Genomic DNA, 16,855 nt, shown 5'->3' with positions numbered 1-16,855 from the left:
TAAAATCTTGCTGAAGGTGTGCCATGCTCCACAAAAAGCGTAATTTTTCCCCGGGTATCCAATACTCGCGCCGACACAACTATATGCAGACACAACTTCGAAAATAATATTGAATGTCGAAAAAGAAATAGGCTCAGCCTTATAGTGATCAGACTCGGCGATACTTATGAAAAGAACAGTAACTGATAGCCACCAAATATCATGGCTGAATTGCGAGCGAAGTTGTTGATAAAAAAGCCAGCTCTGTGCCAGGCGTGGACGATATTGATCTTTTGTTGGGGTATTAGATATTGACTCTGCTTCTTCAATACTAGAGATATCTGCTTGATGTTTTTCGGAAAGTTTCGTGCTTCTGCTGTTCGTCAGGATCTTTCTTAGAAAGGATGAGATATAAGCCATACCCAATTGCTGCCGACACTGGAAAAGCAGAGATATACTATTGACAAGTCAGCTAGACAAACTTCTTTCGAATCATAAGTTTGGGCTTCTTACCATCATTAAGCCTGTTGGCAATTCCGTTAGTAAATAATTTTGATGCACAATTCTAATAGTGTATATAAAAGAATAATAAGAATAAAGGAGAGACATACCATATAGGATGAGAAGCCCTTGCGGTAACTTAGAAAATGTCACTACGGAAAAACCGCCACCACGTACAGCTTTGATAATTTATTAGCACTAACAATATGCCACTAACAATATGCCACCGGATGTCAAACACATACATAGCGATTGGAAAAGGCCGTCCAGAGCTCGGTTTCCACCAGAAAGGGACCTTATTTCCTGGTCCTGGATAGATGCAAGCTCAAAAGCCCCCCACATGATGCTATTGAGCACCAATATCGTACCAAGTAGAAACCAGGTATGCCAGGTAGGGTACAGGGAGGAACAGACCTATCAGCTTGGTTAGCTTCAGCATGTTGAACAGACCAAGAGCGTACGACTTTTTGGGAGTTTGCAAGAGCGAAGTCAAGGGTTTGACGCCAAATCCGCCATTTTGGTCTTTGTGGTAGTATTCGTTTCACGCTCCAAATAGACAGGCGCAGGAGACAAGGAAAAAGGGTATTGCCCGCTAGAATCAGGACGGAGCAGATAAGAAGAGGAGCGAAGCTACTCGGCACAAAATTAGCATATTTACAAGGAAATGCTCTCACTTGGCAGCACTCACTCTTTTTGGAAGGCAGCCATATCAGTATCGATGAGAGACATTCCATTGTTGACAAATGCAGACGTTGCAAGAAAAGCACCAGCCCAGAATGGCGAGACTCCATAACTGAGGGGAACTTCTGAATAGGAAAAATGCAAACAAAGCCCAAGTATCAAGATACCGAAAAACAGAAAGGTAATAAAGTAGAGAAGAATAAATCCAGAGAGAAAAAACAGTGCTCGGCATTCAATCCCGTCAGACTCAGGGAGGTCAGCGGGAACTGTCCAGTTCAGATAGCATTTCAAAATTCGCACGGCAACCTTCAGTCGAAGAAGACTACGCGAAACAAAGCTACCTCTGTTCTTGGCCTTTCTTTTTTCATCGGTAACGACAAATTGTTGGATTTGGGTGGGGTTCGTCAGATCAGTGATAACGGTGCAGTCTTCCTCCTTGCATGGCTCATGCTCTCCAATAACTGAAATTTTTGCCAGCGATTCCACCGCTTTTGGTTTGAATTCCAGTGAAGGTATTTCTTTCGGTAGGGGAACTTCTTTCTCATGCGGAATCTCCGGTATATTTTGACTTAAAGGTCGCGTTTTATGCTCATTTTGATAAGCTATCTCATTATGAGTCGCTTCTCTCAGGATGGAGCAAAGCGTTCGAGCACGGATAAAGGACAGGACACCCAGTATTGGAATAGCGTGTCCTAATATAAAAAGGGTAAATATAGTACCTTGTTGAACAACTGTCAACGAAGACAGACTGACCTTGGGATATTGTTAGCAACTCGACGTATTTTTAGATCGATCTGACAAACTGAACGTACCACGTTCAGCCCAGTCCCTGTCATGGCACTGAAGCTCATGAATGACGCGTCAGCATATTGTAGATCAGAGATCGGCATTGAAGTCATATAAATGATCACACTGCCGATCACTGATATGGCAATAAAATATACATAGTGCAAAGTAAGAGGATTGCAATCCAAAAGTCTTGCCATTGACGATGATCTGTATCCTCGCTGCTTCCGAGTTATGAATAGCAGTGAGGATCGGCGACAGTTCATAAGGGAAATCAAATGGTTCACTTTCTCGGCACCAAGCTCGCCCCTGTCGGTACAGATCTCCATCTTCCCTATCCTAAGCATCACGTTTAACGCTTTTTGCTACAGAATTGTACGAAGAATGCTGATATGGTATTTCTTCAGCCTGGGCATTCCACTTTGCTCCGAGGACTGCCTTGTAATTTAAGTCCTGGAGCGATCTTGCTGATGATAAGACTCAACATGATGCACTCCCGATGTAATATAATTGGCTATAATTCCTAGACATTCCAAGGGACGACGGGCCGGGTTGTCTCAAATGCAGGGCTGAAGTATGTGAACTCGACAAAACAATGGGCGAGGATCCTGGCCTTCAAGAGTCTAGGCAATCCTCCGGTCGATTCTTCTTAGATTAAAAATGAAAAGATTTCTTTTAAAAAATGCGAGAAACATGAGAAGCAAGCAGGACTTCATGGCCACTAACATATAATTGCGGTGTTGATCCGAATCAACTAGAGTAGTTTGAACTGCATTCAAAAAGTCCATTGAGGTTGATGAATGAAAATAGAACAGATCTCCTGGGTAGCATCAGCCAAGAGTTTTCTTCTTTGAGTACATGCAACGTAGGTCAGCCCTGGATTCCTTGGCTGTAGTAACGATCTGATTATTAAGAAGCCACAATAGATTTCAATGCAAAAAGACAATGCTCTGTAGTCTTGCAATTTGAATGATCTCTAATAATGATTTGTCAGACTGAGGAATTGATTGATCATACTTCGAATATCAGCGTGCGAAGATGAACTTTAGAGATAGAGAGACATGGAGAGAGAGACAACAACTAAGAAGCCTTAGTAAATATTGGTCGGCTGTACGTAGTAGTAGTCGACCTATGGCTGATTCAAAATGTAGCGCATGCCTTGTTGGCCATATCCCTACATCTGTAGATATAAATTTCTTCCCTGAATACTGATGGGCACATACGAGGTATGTGTTGCTAAATGTAGAGAGAAACTATCATCAAAAACATGTGAGATCCTATTTTGCACATAACTATCCTATGAATCGAGAAAAAATAAAGCTATTCAGACATGATGCGTGAAACTCCACCGATGTCAATTCCCAGCTGCATAAAAAGAAATTGCCAGAAAATTTTGTTAAGATTGAATATCGTCCGTCCTTAGTCCTCCACATACAAGGAACATAAGAGCAAAGGTATAGACTGTTCAAAAATGGCCACAGATGCTCTCTAAGAAAGTACCATCGTTTCATCGTTATCGATATCCTCCTCGTCATCGTCCAGAAGACCAAATTCCCAATCACCGCGCTCAATGCGACTAACACGGTCCAATTCAGATTGGAATTCGTGGCGCAGATGTTCGAGGGTAACAATGACACGCTCTTGGGGTTGTTCGATGACGGGTTTGAACGACACGCCACTGCGTCCGCCGCTAATAGATGAACGGCTTCCTCGGCGCCCTGTAGACCCAAAGGAAGCGCTGGAAGAGCGACGTCCGGCATTGAATGAGACAGGCGACCCTACGTCCGCATCATCCATGAAAACATTGCCGTCTTCATCGGCATGAGAACTACGGGGGCGAGTATGTGATGGGTCGGCAAATGCGCTGGAGAATGACAGCGGACCAGTCTCGACAAGGATGTATGCTTCGCTCTTATCGACTGATGCCAAGAGATTTATCAATGACAAGAGCTCGTGCCGAATCTCTTTGCTCTCGGGGTCATCTTCAGGAACAACAGCTTCTTCAACTTCTTTCTTACCCTTGCGGACAATCGCAGAGGACGGAGTGTCTCTTGCCTGGCGGAGACGCTGAACATTGCGGTAAGCAATCTCAGCAGCGCCGCGGTAGTCCCTGCGAGCGATCCGGTAGGCTTGTAAGATACGGTGGTAATCGGGTGCACTGTCGGTCTCATTGGTATCTATATCCAGCCATGAATTGAAAGAAGTTTGTTTGCGGGCGAGATTAACAAGAATTTCGTCAATGTGGGATGCAATATTAGGCACGATAGACGTGGGGAAACGGAGAATTTGCTCAAGGCCTGCGACTCCAGGCCCGCAGACAGTGAGGATGTGAGATATGAGTGAACTGAGAGCAGAACGCTGTAGAGCAAGATCATGGTATCGAGCCAAGGCAGAATATGCCTGGTCAAATTGGCAGGTCTTGAGTGATGCATGGAAAAGGCGTGAGAGCAGGTCAGTTCGCATACTCGTGTAATCGGGGTCTTGCTCCGCCCATGCTTCCGAATCAAGGGCCTGCAGCGCTAGACTAGCGAAATCCGCTACATGTGAGAACGATCGCACTTGCTCGAATACTGAAAGAATGTGCTGATAATACTTCGGGACACCATTATGGAAGCAGTTCACCGAGACAAGATCCAGGAGTGTGGAAGACATCTCATGCAGGTTGCCCAAGGGTTTGCCGCAGGCTAGTAGGAAATATTAGCTTGCCAAGTTCAAATAAAATAAACCAGATCAGTAACTTACAAAGCAAGTATGCCGCTTTCCGGAAGTAGATTGCGGCAACATCAAATTCTGACATAGCAACATACAAGCGCCCTTTAACATAAGTCGCCCATGAAGTACTTGCTTGAAATCGAAGGAAATCCCATGCAAGGTCGATATTGTTCTTGGCAATGAGATCGCATTGGATATATGCCAAAGCATTGGGGTACGCCACCTCCCCCGGGCGTGTGACCCAAGCCAAAACATCTCGGATGCCCAGACTCAGTGCATAGCTCTGGGGCATTCCAATCGTTTGACGCGGCTTGATATCGGTAACAAACAGATCTTCAAGGATTGTCGCTGTCCTCTGGTTCTTTGTCTTAGATTTGGCGTCTTTCAAGGAAAATGTCGGAGTCGAAATATCAGACCGGTTATTTGCAGGCTTGTCGGCGCATTTCCGAACGTTGGAGCTGAGCCAATGCATCATTTCGTATTCTTTGATTAGCTCAATGATGTTAGAGAATAGACCTGCGGCATCAAAGCTAGAACGCCCTCCTTGTTCAATTTCGCTGTCCACAAACGTAACCAAGATCAGTAGATCAAAGAGAATGCGGCGGTTCAAAAGAATAGTTTCTAGGGCTCCACTAACGAGAACTCGAGCCCCAAAAAAGTTGATTGGAGTTCTGAATCCTTTCCATTGAAACCAAGCGGGATTGTGTCGATAATGGCGTCGAAGGCTTCCCCTGGCAAGTTCTCGGCATCCAAGTTCTCATTCAAAGCTGAAACCAGGCTATCGAATGTCTTATTGGAAATTTGATCTGCGAATTCACAGCGCTCACGGAAATTGTCCATCCGGTCAGTAATGGATGACGCGGGTTCACTGTAGATCTCAGTATCAAGAGCAGCCCGACATGCTGCATCAAGCTCGGCGGAAAATCGTTTCCTGAATTCCGACGCAACCTTCATCAATGAAGAGGCTTGTTCATATAAGCCCCCTAGTTCAGCGCTCAAATTGCGGTGCTTCCAGCGATCTGCAATCTTCGGCTTTTCATCACTAAGATCGGAGCCAGTGTTATGCACAAATAATTCGGTAGTATTGCACTCGCGGACAACCGCGCAAGCATCAGAGAGAAGAAGCCAAGGCATTTCAAAATACGAATCGTAAGTCAATGATACCGGTTCAAATCGCCGTTTGTTAAGATCATCTGCAACTTGCCAGAACTGGCGCCATTTCGCATCTGTGTCTGTTCGGTAACGGCTATAGCCCATCTCATCTTCAGCATACTTGCGCAGAGAGACTGTTGCTGCGACGGTAGAGCACAATCTCTCCGCCAAGGGGATATCTTTCTTTAGGATTCCAGAGGATGAATTCGACAAAGGCTTCAGTGCTTCTTGATAGATGGCTAGAGCAGTCTCTAGAACTTCTGGCAGGTATCGATTGGGATGCAAAAGGTATTCGAGCCATTTCTCGGTTGGATCAACCACATCATCCAGAACCGGAGCAGGTAACGTTTCCTGTCGATGCGCTTCAAATGTCGTGGAGACCCAATTATTCTCCCAATCTTTGACCAAGGTTTGAAGGTCGAAATGAAGGGTATATAGCTGATAAAGGCCATGATTCCTCCAAAGCACCCACAGCTCCATTCCTTTGCCTTCATCCATAGACTTGAGTTGGAAGTCCGCAATATTCCAGAACATGTTGCCTGTGACATCTGGATCAACAGGTCGGAAAATCGCATCAGCGAAAAGATCCTCAATGACTAGATCAGACGTGAGGCCGCCCTTCACAGCCCAGAATTTAAATCGGCCGTCTTCAAATGGAGAGTATGTCACCACAAAGAAGCGATGGCTTCCATCCAAGGCCCTTTCTGCTTTGAAAACTCGAATGAAAGATGTCTCGGCAGGGTTCAAAGTGTATGGTACGGTGTCAGGATCGATTGTACGTCCGAGTAGATCCTTTGTCGCTGCCAACTTGTTCGTCGCCAGATTCCAGATCTTCAACGTGTGATTCAAGGTAACAGCGAATACATATGTCTCGTCGGAAGTCGTGGCAATGGTATTGGCAACATTCAGGTCGAGGCTTCGTCCATTATGGCGAAGCGAGGAGGCTGCATTCCATTTCACAAGGCCCCGGATCGAAGCACCCCATGTTCGTTCGTCAAAGGTAAGAGGGGTCCAATGAGAACCTATTCGAATTTAAGGTTAGTCCCGTAATTCTTTAAAACCAATCGTTGTGTAGAAAAAAAAATAGGCCATCAGGCACCCACCATCGTCCCCGGCTCTGCGAGTCAGGCGTAAGAGTGCGCCGTTATCAAGAGAAACAAACAGCTCAAGTGGACTGCTGGCGTGTAATCGGTGAGGGTGAGAGAATGAGAGTGGCGCAGGAACACATGTCTTGCACCAGTCTGTAACGTTTTCGTCAATTGATTCGATTCTTCGGAAGAACTCAGGTCGGAGGGACAATGTATGTAGTTGTTTCGAGGTCGTGATCACGAACACACTGAGCACCTCATGATCTTCATGATCTGCTAGTGCGACGCCAGAGGGAATAATCTGCTCGGAGAAGTTCAATCGTAGTGTTACGTTGTACTCAAACTGCTCTAACCCGGCCTTGGTGAGGTCCGCGCATTGAAGTTCCAACACCTTGTTGTCATTGATCACCCTCCATAAGAAGGTTCGGGGGTAGGTCTTGCGCTTGCGAAAATAGACCGTCCCTTGCGTGGCAAGATATCGTTTGGCAAATTCGTCTTCGTCCTTCGCGACGGGGGGTTCGTGGTCGGCCGATGATGAGATCGAAAAGCGTGTCCGGCGTAGCGCGCTCTCTGGAGAAATTTGGATATTGGCAACAGTGGTTGGCGAAAATGGTCGCAGGTCAACCCTGGTATCTTTGTAGATTTTCGCCATGGCGAACAGCTCTGGGACTGCACAAGGATCAGGGTCGTCTCAGACTTCCCATGTCTTCAAGGCGGGAAAGAGTTGCAGGGCGGAAAGCTGGAGCTCTCAAAAAACAAAGTCTTGGCGCGCTTGGACTTTGACCCGCAACATCAACTAGGCATGTTTTCTACTTAGAAATAACTATTTATTTTTCTTTCAATTCTATTCATATAAGAGAGAATACTAATAGCAGATATTATTCAATTAAAATACATATGCAAGGACACACTATAATCGGTTTATGCCAATATTTTCTTCACACCCACGCAGTCAAGGTTAAGTACAAGGGATATTGAATAGGCTCGTCAAGTCACTAAAATCGTGTCAAAAAATAATAGGAAACAGGGGTGATAATAGAAAAAGCAGATCTATGGCTTAGTCATTTTCCATGTCCTTCTCATTGGGGTCGCCAATGCCATCCTCGTTAATAGCAAAGAGACAATCGCTTTCTGGCAAACAGGGACTGTCGTAAATCTTGCAAACTCGAGTCTCACCACGACCCTTCTTCAAACTAAGTCGCGTGGTACTGGCATGGGCAATAATATTACCACCAATGGGTTTCTTGGGATCGGGGTTATACATGGAGGATGGACCGCCGTCAACTTGAGCCACAACCTGGTTGGTAATAACAACTGCAATACCGAATTCATCAGCCAAGCGCTGCAAGGTGCGCATGAACTTCGCCAGATGAGTCTGTCGTGACGATAACTCTCCGCGTCCATTGAAATCTGTTCGGTAGAGCGCGGTCGCTGAGTCCACCACAAGCAGCGAAAATCGAGTCTCGCACATCATCTGAGACGCCTGGTTCAGCAGCTGCAATTGATGGTCCGAGTTATAGGCACGAGCATATGCCACATTATCGAGGACTTCCTCACCAACTAGCCCAAATCTTTGTGCCACGGCAAGAAGTCGAACTGGGCGAAAGGTTCCCTCTGTGTCGATGTAAAGACACTTCCCTTCTCCTCCACCCATATCAAAGGGTAGTTGACAAGTGACAGCCAGCGTATGACAAATCTGACTTTTACCCGTTCTGAATTCTCCAAATATCTCCGTGATTGAACCAGTCTCGACACCACCACCTAGTAGTGTGTCCAAGCGTTTGGATCCCGTTGTAATAGAGATGAGCTCGCTTCGTCGAGCATGCATTTCGGTCGCTGTGGTAAAGCCCATTGGAACTAGTTTGGCGGCTATATCAAACATTATCATTGGTCATGTCCCTCGGTTGGACAGCGGCCTGTTATGGCGACATAAATAGAAACGTACCTTCTACTAAGACCTTTGTCGCCTTCTGCTCCGAAATTCCTTTTATCTGTTCCAGCAATCGCTTCGGACTAAAGAATTCACATCATATAAGCATCTGTCTAAGCCATTCCACATAAACCAGTGGTACTTCTGCTGTATGGGCCCAAGACGTACGTATAGGCGACTGCCTCAACTGTGTGATATCCTGCATCCACAAATAACTTGATGTCTCTCCCAGTCAACCCCGCGAGTCCCTAAATACCACATTGTGAGTACGTCGCCGGATAATGGAGATGTAGACATAGTTATGTTATCCCATTGGAAACATTACTCACCTCCAGGGCAGAAAGCGGAGTTGGAGCACCTGGGCCTGGCAGTTGGCTATCTTCATGTTCGCCTTGAGCCTCTCCATTATTCTCCATCCTGTAGGCGCCTTATCGTTGGTTTTTCGGTTTTCAGGTTTCGGCTGTCGCAGCTAATGAGGTAGTGTTCGAGGAGTTATCTCTGACAAAACGCGTCGAGCTGTCTTCTGGCGATAGATGTTGAGGCGTAGTTCAAGGGGTATGGTCGAACTTTAATAAGGGGTATAATCACTTGGGATGAGATTGAAATGAGTCACTAGGCAGCCGTGGCCCATAAATTCCTGTTTGTGGCAAAGACTGGTGCTCTACACGAATCCAAATGATTCTTTTCCCCAGACGCGTCCAGTGTGTCGCGCAGTCACGTGCGAAGTCTACCAAATGGACAAGGCAACAACAACAACGCTATCACCGTTTGGGTATAATCATCACAAACTATTTACGATAAGGATGGGCAATTGTCTTCGATGTGACTCGTCTCTCTGTAAGAAATACAAATAAAATTTTGGACATGCACTCAAGGAACGCTGCTGCTTTATACTAATTCAAGCCCCCCCCCGCGATATCCCTTTTTCAGCTATAATCAAGAAGAAAGTAAAAAAAAACAAACCTGGTCTTGCTATCTTCCCCCGTTCATGTAATGTTCACTGCTCATGTTTTGGGCTCGGCCCATGGTTATGTCCTAAGGAACATATTGTCGTTACATCTCCCGAGTGGATCATTGTACCAAGAAAAGAAAGCCTTAGCAAATCAATAATGCGAGGACCGAAAAGGCGACAGTATCGAACGACGAAGCCTACGTCTCTGGCTTTCTGAAAAATTGGGGTTGAATTGGAGTCCTTCGGCAGGCATATTCATATGTATTCTCTCGTTGAATATTTGGCTAATTCTGCGTCTGAACTCCTCGGATGATCGTCGGCGAAGGATTCCTTTGATACATGAGTTAGTTTTCCTTACTCCAAGCAGTGATGAGGCCACGTTATCCGCTTACTGTGAGCCCGTGAACCCCGGTACTGCTCGGTTGGGAAACGAGATTCATGTTCATAGATAGGCGATCCTGTAACCGCTTCGTCTTGTTCGCTTGTCCCAGACCTATTTCGCCTGTTGTCGAAAATCTGACTTGCGCGTAATATGCGGGTATGGAAACTAGCACGCTTCTCATTGCCGGGGAAAGTGTCACTTCGACGATGGAATGGCCTGTGCGGCGTCGGGGTGCTATTTACGATCCCAGGCGAGTAAATCCCACCGGGTCTGTATGATTCGTATCGGTAATTGTTGGCTGCGACAATATCAATTTCGGATTCGGTGACAGGACGAGCATATGATGGTAAAGGTGAGAGGTGACATGCAGCACTATCCAGTGCCACCGTTGGTGAGAGGCTCCGCGGTAGCATTGCGAAACTCCTCGGGGCTGGGCTTGGTGATCGACTTCTGATCGGTGTGCTAGGAACGTGGGGACTGGGCGTTGGCGAGTTATGGCTGGAAATCCAGATTCCCGGCACTTCGACTCCCCTCTCTAGAGCTCTGGCGCCGAATGGTATGTCATCTTTCTTCAGCATGGGGTATAACCCAGCTTCCTCCTCTTTCTGGCGAGCCTCGATCGCGGCATATCTGCGGACCCTACACCTGTTGTATACAAGGACACAGCAACCATAAGTGACCACAAGAGCCTAGGGTGGGTGTTAGTACTGGGCCATTCAAAGGAGCATCAGAGATGGATCATACGATCAAGATTGCCAATACCTAATTTGCAGATGTTGTTAGCCAAGCGCGCTGTCTCAGTGTTTCTAAAGGGTAGGACCATTCGTGCCATGCTGAGTTTCTCCCATAACTGCCAATCAACCCAGAATGCCATGGCCTCACTCGTAGGTTATGCTTGTTATGTGCCAGTGAGAGCTGATGATGACTGAGCCGCATGGGCAACTGGGCAAAGAAAAGTGATGAGTGATGAAAAAGATCACATCGTGTTGTAATTGAGGTCAGTGTGACTAGGCTTTCTATTGTTGGCAGATCTGCCAGGTGCGCCTGCCTGCTTGAAGTTGTTGTTTTAGAGTTCAACAACACAGGCGATGGCTATGTACTTTCCTAACAGTACATGGTCGTAAACGTACTTGTTTTTTTCTCTTTTCTCTTTTTTTATTGTAGATGAAAAGAAGAAGTTCAAAATAGGCGACAAAATATCAAAAATGCAAAAAGAAACTCTCCCTCGGGGAATCGAACCCCGGTCTCCCGCGCTTGACGGTGTTAATGACAAGCGGAAATCATGACCACTAGACCAAGGAAGATAAGACAGCTGAGTTCCACTCGGCCACTTGGGGTGGTTGATGGAAGTTTTAGGAAACTTTTGCATCATAAATCTAATCAAAAATCAAATTACTGTGATTTGTATCATTATCAGTATTTGTGAGAGGATTTGATTTATTTTCGAATTACTCATATTCAAGTACCGAGTCTTGTCATATTTTTTAAGATTCTGTCAATTTCCATAAAGTATTTCCAAGACTTCCCAGGTCAGAGTGTGTTCAAGGTGCTCAGCTGGGTATTTGCGGGTAGAACTTCAGAGATATATCACAGTCACGGTAAACTTGAACCTCTACACACTAGTAGTACTACTAGTATACAATTAGTAGTAGCAGCTCCTAAAAAGTCACCCCAAGTGAACAATTACCGATCATAAGAGTCATTTCAAAATTAATTCTAAATGCAGAATCTTCCATATATAACTTGCCTATCTCGAGCCTAGGAACCGCCGAGCGAGTCTTGCCATGATCATACTACTATCGACTAACATTAATTGAACCTAGTTAAAAATGATACTAGGTACTAACAATATTATATCATGCAACAGTCACTAGCAAGATAGCAAGCCATTCCAAAACCACGATAGTCAATAAATTTCATTCATACAGCAACTTCGCAAAGATAATTTTTCCTTTTCACCCAGTAAAGGCCATATTATATGTACTACAAAGTATACCCAGGCCTACTAACTACTACTATGTCTAACTTCCTAGCGCTTCCTACCCAAAATTCCCACAGGGTGATTATCAGCACACAGGAGCCAAGTGTATTTTAAGTTTAGCTCCTGGAGCCCACCGAGACGGCCGGCTTCACCACCGTGGTGGAACCCGACCGAAGACATCCGAGGGCCTGTGCCACGGGAGGTTAACCTTGCCGGCAGTTTACCGAGCTGAGACAGGATATCGAGCTCACCACCTGCCAGTGTTCAGTGCAAATGATAGTTCGCTGTCATTCCTCTCAAGGGCGATCATTGAACAAACAAAAACAAAAAACAAACACAAACACACACGCGGACACAAGAGATAATATCGCATTCTATCTGATTGCGAAATCGGACTAGACGTCTAGAGGATGTCTAGGTAAGTGACAAGCTAAACTTCTACGTCATGCATGGCTGGTAGCTTGATTCACTTTACAGTTCGGGACTTTCTGTTCTCTTTCACGGCAAGCCGAGAAAGCCCCCCCTGCCTCCGAGAATGAAAAAGACGCGCAACTCAAAAACGCCAAATTTTCAAGTTAATATGTATGTATGACGAAGCAGATTCCAGGTTGAAACGATCGACAGCCAGTCACCCACACGTTTAATTTACACTGAGCCGGCCCAGGGTGATCCTGTCATGTACATAGTTTCTTACGCAAGCTTGGACATACCCCATTCCATAACTGTGGATGTGTTTCTTCACGGATATTGTGTTATCCCGACCTGTTTCCTTCTCGGGTTCGTATTTTTTGACGCATATCCAAGAATGAACTAGATTCGACGAAGGGAACCGCTGCAGAAAAAGTGCATTGCAGTTCCTGCCAGCCTTCATCTGCCAGGTACGAGGTTTCCCAGACAGAAGGGATTTCATACAGTCGAAAGTGCACAATCGGATTTTTTGATTAGCTCCACCCCTTGTAGATCCCCGCTAATTGAACCAAGAGATCGATGATCAGCAGCCCCTTCGACGGGTGATCTTCACCAATGACAAAGAGCTAGAATTAAGCAATTCGAAATACTTTCCTGATTTGAAGGTCGATCACTGATTTGGGTAAACCCCTTCTTCCCTCAAACGCAATCTGGGTAGGTATGCCGCTGTAAATCGTTGACCTTGCACGCATAGCCAGAGCATGGCAAATGCTAGCAACTTCAAAGCGAATAGCGATATTAGCCATGGCAGATGGATGGAAAGGTGGCCAATTTAATTAATTATTAGTTAGGTGTATTAAACCATTATTTATAAGAAAGCTTGGGTCTTAGTATAAACTTTAGCGGGGAGCCTCACAGTGGGCGGGAAGGGCATGAACCACCGAGTTGTCGATCATATTGCCTCATTGTCAGACGAAGGAGCAAGTAATAAACATGCCCTTGCAAACTGTCACCAGTTTCAAGTTACTGAGAATGGAGGTGGCAGTGCAAGTCTTGATTGTAGGTATTGATTGCGTGCAAAAAAGGCCCACCTGTGGATGCTTCGCGGAGGGGCAATACCCACTTTTCACAAGCAAAGATAGTCTCATAGTTCAGACCTTCTTACGTAGGGCGCTTATTTCCCCTTCGAATGCTATAAAAGATACTGATAATGTCCCTTTTATCCCTCTACTTTCTTATCAAGCCCAGGAATCAGCTGAAACACAAACTCAATCATGGATTGGATTCGCCGAACTCGTGGCCAGATGAGCACCTCATGGCAAAACAATGGATGCGACTCAAGGGTCAATGCTCCAGAGTATCTTGAGCGCAAAGACACATCTATCCCTGTATCCCCCGGAACGCCAGACACTCTCGATACTATTCAAAGCGATACTATTTCAACCCTCAAAGGGTCTCCTTTGGACGATACACACAGCATTCAATTAGAGATGTCACCACAAAAATTTGGTCGGCTTGCGTCTTGGAGGGGAGCTTTAATTCTTTTTGTTACTTCTGGCTCGCAATTTCTCGATAACGTTTTCATGACCAGCTCTAACATGGCATTGGCTTCGATCCAAGAAGAGTTCGAAGTATCCAACACAAATCTACAATGGATGATATCAGCATATACATTGGCGTTTGGAGGATTTTTACTACTAGCTGGGTCCTTATCTGATCGGTAAGAGAAGATTATGTTGAATTTAAACATGGAATTTGGCTAACAATCATAGATATGGGCGAAAGTTGATTCTCTGCTCCGGCCTTTGCTGGTTGTCCATCTGGACTCTAGCCATTGGCTTTGGCCAGTCTTTTATCCAACTCACCGTTTTCCGCGGAATCCAAGGAATAGGAGCATCACTTACCGTGCCATCTGCTATTGGAATCATTAGTTCATACTTCACGGGTGTTGATCGAACTCGAGGATTGTCAATCTATGCCGCATCGGGAACCGTTGGGTTCTGCGCCGGCCTTATCTTCGGTGGTTTCCTTACCTCATCGTTGGGATGGAGGTACATATTCTACCTGATTACCATTATCACCGGCTCGCTGGGAATCTTAGGTCTCATTGTTCTACCCAAGGATCATGACGCCGGGAAGGACAGGGGAAGAATGGATTACCTTGGCGCTATTCTGTCAACAGTTGGCTTGATTCTGCTCCAATTTGTTCTCTCGAGTGGCGGAGTGTATGGATGGGGTACTCCATTCATTATCGTTCTATTGATATTAGCCGTTGGGTTCCTTGTTGGGTTTACTATCCTCGAGAAGTACATTAGCAACCCTTTGATGCCCCTTTCTCTTTGGAAGATCCGAAATTTTGCGGGTCTTTGGATCGCAGGCTTCAGTAAGTCTACCATCATTCGACAAATATACGCTCATTTGCTAATTGAAAAAGCTTGCTATGGAAGCTACCAGAATGTCATCTACTATATCGTATTGATGGCGCAGAAAGTTGATGATTTATCCGCTGGTGAGACCGCCATTCGTTTCTTGCCCATGGGAGTAATAGGATTCATCGTGTCACTGGGAACTGGAAAGCTGCTCGAATATATGAACGCAAAATACTGTCTTCTCGCGGGCCTGACCCTATCGGTATTGGCTCCGCTACCCAGTGCCTTGACAGTTATCCATACCGATGACTTGTATGTGAACCCATCAGCTATCATTAAGGCTCTCACTAACTAATACAGCTGGATCAATACACTCGCTACATCCCTTATCAGTATTTCTGCTGTGTCTTTCATTTTCGTTACGACGAGTACAACACTTTTGACAAGTGTTCCACCAGAGGTTCAGAGCCTTTGCGGTGGAATGGTGAGTGAAGCTCCTTCTTTTCTATGATGGATAATTCTAATTTGTGATTACGATAGCTTAACACCGCATTTCAAATTGGTTCTGGCGTCGCTCTTGCTATCTCCGCAGCAACTACCCAGGCTGTTGATATCCGAAAAGGACATGGACTTGCTCATCAATACTCGACCGGTCTTTGGTGCTCAACTGGATTCGCCGCGTTGGGCCTAGTGATTGGCCTATTCGCTGTGAGCCGAAAAGGTGCTGGGGCCAAAGAGCGAATGGGTGTACAAGTCGCCGTTTAGACCTGCGACTGGAAAGAAAAGACCAAAAACCCCTCTTTTCTTTGCATTCAATATACGATAGATAGATACTTTTTTTTTTTACTTATTCTTGTGAATTGGTTAATAAGGCAAATGGCCGTAATGATGGATGGACAAATGGCTGCGGCGAAACGGCATTGATTGTATACAGTACTCTTGTTCTTGTACCTTGCTTTCTATTTATTTATTTCCCCACATTTCAATACAGTTTTTTTGCGATCCAAAAATAACTCTCTCCTAAGCCTCTTTTTTGTTTGCCACGAACCTACAGTTGTGCTAGATTGTAGATCCACCCTGCCTAATCTGTGTAGCTGATCTCGACCGCCTAAGCAGCTGATGATGGAAAAAGGAGCTCTATAAATGAAATTCTTATATAGTAGTACAAGTAAAAGACAGATTGAGCAGGGTCAAGTTACGTGTGGATGCCCACATAACAGGCCCGTTTCAAGGTGGCAAGGGATGAATTTGCCATACTGTAAACGAAGGGAGGACATAGTCCCTTGCGGAAGTCGGCTATGTTGAACATCTAGAACTTGATCAAACAGAGACCCGAGAAAACGAAAACATCACATAAGAACATGATCATTCTAGCTGTGTGCTTTAGACAGTCAGGAAATGGAAGAAGATTGATACCGACCATTTACTTTCACGGCCCTGCTAACACTTACCAACAATTTTGACCGCCAAGCTCATGTCGGTATTCTCACTGGCGATATCGCCTCCACATTGATGACTATTGAAAGAAAGGTATTGCTGTGTTCTCGCCTGTCCATCAACTTCATCGACCGAAAGGAAATCCAGTCGGTCGGCGCATTCGCTTCATACTTCACGTCCTCAATCTCAAAAAAGAATGTTCGATGAGAATTTCATATAGACATAACATTAGTAAGCCAAATTCTAAGATTTGTCTTGAATATCCAGTCTAAATTAATCCAGACATAAAGTGTCATATGAAAATGGACAAAACATGACAATTTGAAGCGATGCCTAATATGCAATTTCGTTACCAGGAGTACATACATAACAGCCCCCCAACAGGAGTGTTCATGTCTAGATATCAAAGAATAAGAAAATAGAGAATAGAAAATGACCGGGGCCGTTGAATGCCCATTAATATACATAACGCGACGGGAACAGAGCACCCAATGGCT

The 16,855-nt window shown here is 45.3% G+C and overlaps 5 protein-coding genes across 5 annotated transcripts; 1 reads left to right on the top strand and 4 right to left on the bottom strand.

The window, feature by feature from the left end:
- Nucleotides 1–310: 310 nt before the first annotated feature.
- N7478_005228 (Cation transporter) lies at nucleotides 311–822 on the bottom strand (the record flags this gene model as incomplete). The annotated part of the gene is made up of 2 exons (XM_056921442.1): nucleotides 311–417; nucleotides 726–822. 2 exons carry the CDS (start codon nucleotides 820–822, stop codon nucleotides 311–313), a joined length of 204 nt encoding a protein of 67 aa, XP_056779479.1.
- A 2,613-nt stretch (nucleotides 823–3,435) lies between these two features.
- On the bottom strand, nucleotides 3,436–7,551 carry N7478_005227 (nucleoporin Nup120/160; the record flags this gene model as incomplete). The annotated part of the gene is made up of 4 exons (XM_056921441.1): nucleotides 3,436–4,631; nucleotides 4,690–5,216; nucleotides 5,297–6,833; nucleotides 6,915–7,551. The coding sequence occupies 4 exons, from the start codon at nucleotides 7,549–7,551 to the stop codon at nucleotides 3,436–3,438; spliced, it is 3,897 nt and encodes a 1,298-aa protein (XP_056779478.1).
- A 405-nt stretch (nucleotides 7,552–7,956) lies between these two features.
- Nucleotides 7,957–9,245, bottom strand: N7478_005226 (recombinase RAD51; the record flags this gene model as incomplete). The annotated part of the gene is made up of 4 exons (XM_056921440.1): nucleotides 7,957–8,768; nucleotides 8,845–8,912; nucleotides 8,998–9,077; nucleotides 9,159–9,245. The coding sequence occupies 4 exons, from the start codon at nucleotides 9,243–9,245 to the stop codon at nucleotides 7,957–7,959; spliced, it is 1,047 nt and encodes a 348-aa protein (XP_056779477.1).
- An 890-nt stretch (nucleotides 9,246–10,135) lies between these two features.
- N7478_005225 (uncharacterized protein) lies at nucleotides 10,136–10,995 on the bottom strand (the record flags this gene model as incomplete). The annotated part of the gene is made up of 2 exons (XM_056921439.1): nucleotides 10,136–10,852; nucleotides 10,984–10,995. The coding sequence occupies 2 exons, from the start codon at nucleotides 10,993–10,995 to the stop codon at nucleotides 10,136–10,138; spliced, it is 729 nt and encodes a 242-aa protein (XP_056779476.1).
- Nucleotides 10,996–13,826: 2,831 nt separating this feature from the next.
- On the top strand, nucleotides 13,827–15,686 carry N7478_005224 (permease of the major facilitator superfamily; the record flags this gene model as incomplete). The annotated part of the gene is made up of 5 exons (XM_056921438.1): nucleotides 13,827–14,272; nucleotides 14,325–14,935; nucleotides 14,987–15,233; nucleotides 15,282–15,405; nucleotides 15,462–15,686. The coding sequence occupies 5 exons, from the start codon at nucleotides 13,827–13,829 to the stop codon at nucleotides 15,684–15,686; spliced, it is 1,653 nt and encodes a 550-aa protein (XP_056779475.1).
- Nucleotides 15,687–16,855: the final 1,169 nt, after the last annotated feature.

This window comes from Penicillium angulare (assembly GCF_028827245.1).
Source record: "Penicillium angulare strain IBT 27051 chromosome Unknown utg000004l_segment0_segment0, whole genome shotgun sequence".
Taxonomy (NCBI): Eukaryota; Fungi; Ascomycota; class Eurotiomycetes; order Eurotiales; family Aspergillaceae; genus Penicillium; species Penicillium angulare.
This window is presented reverse-complemented; position numbering and strand designations above follow the sequence as displayed.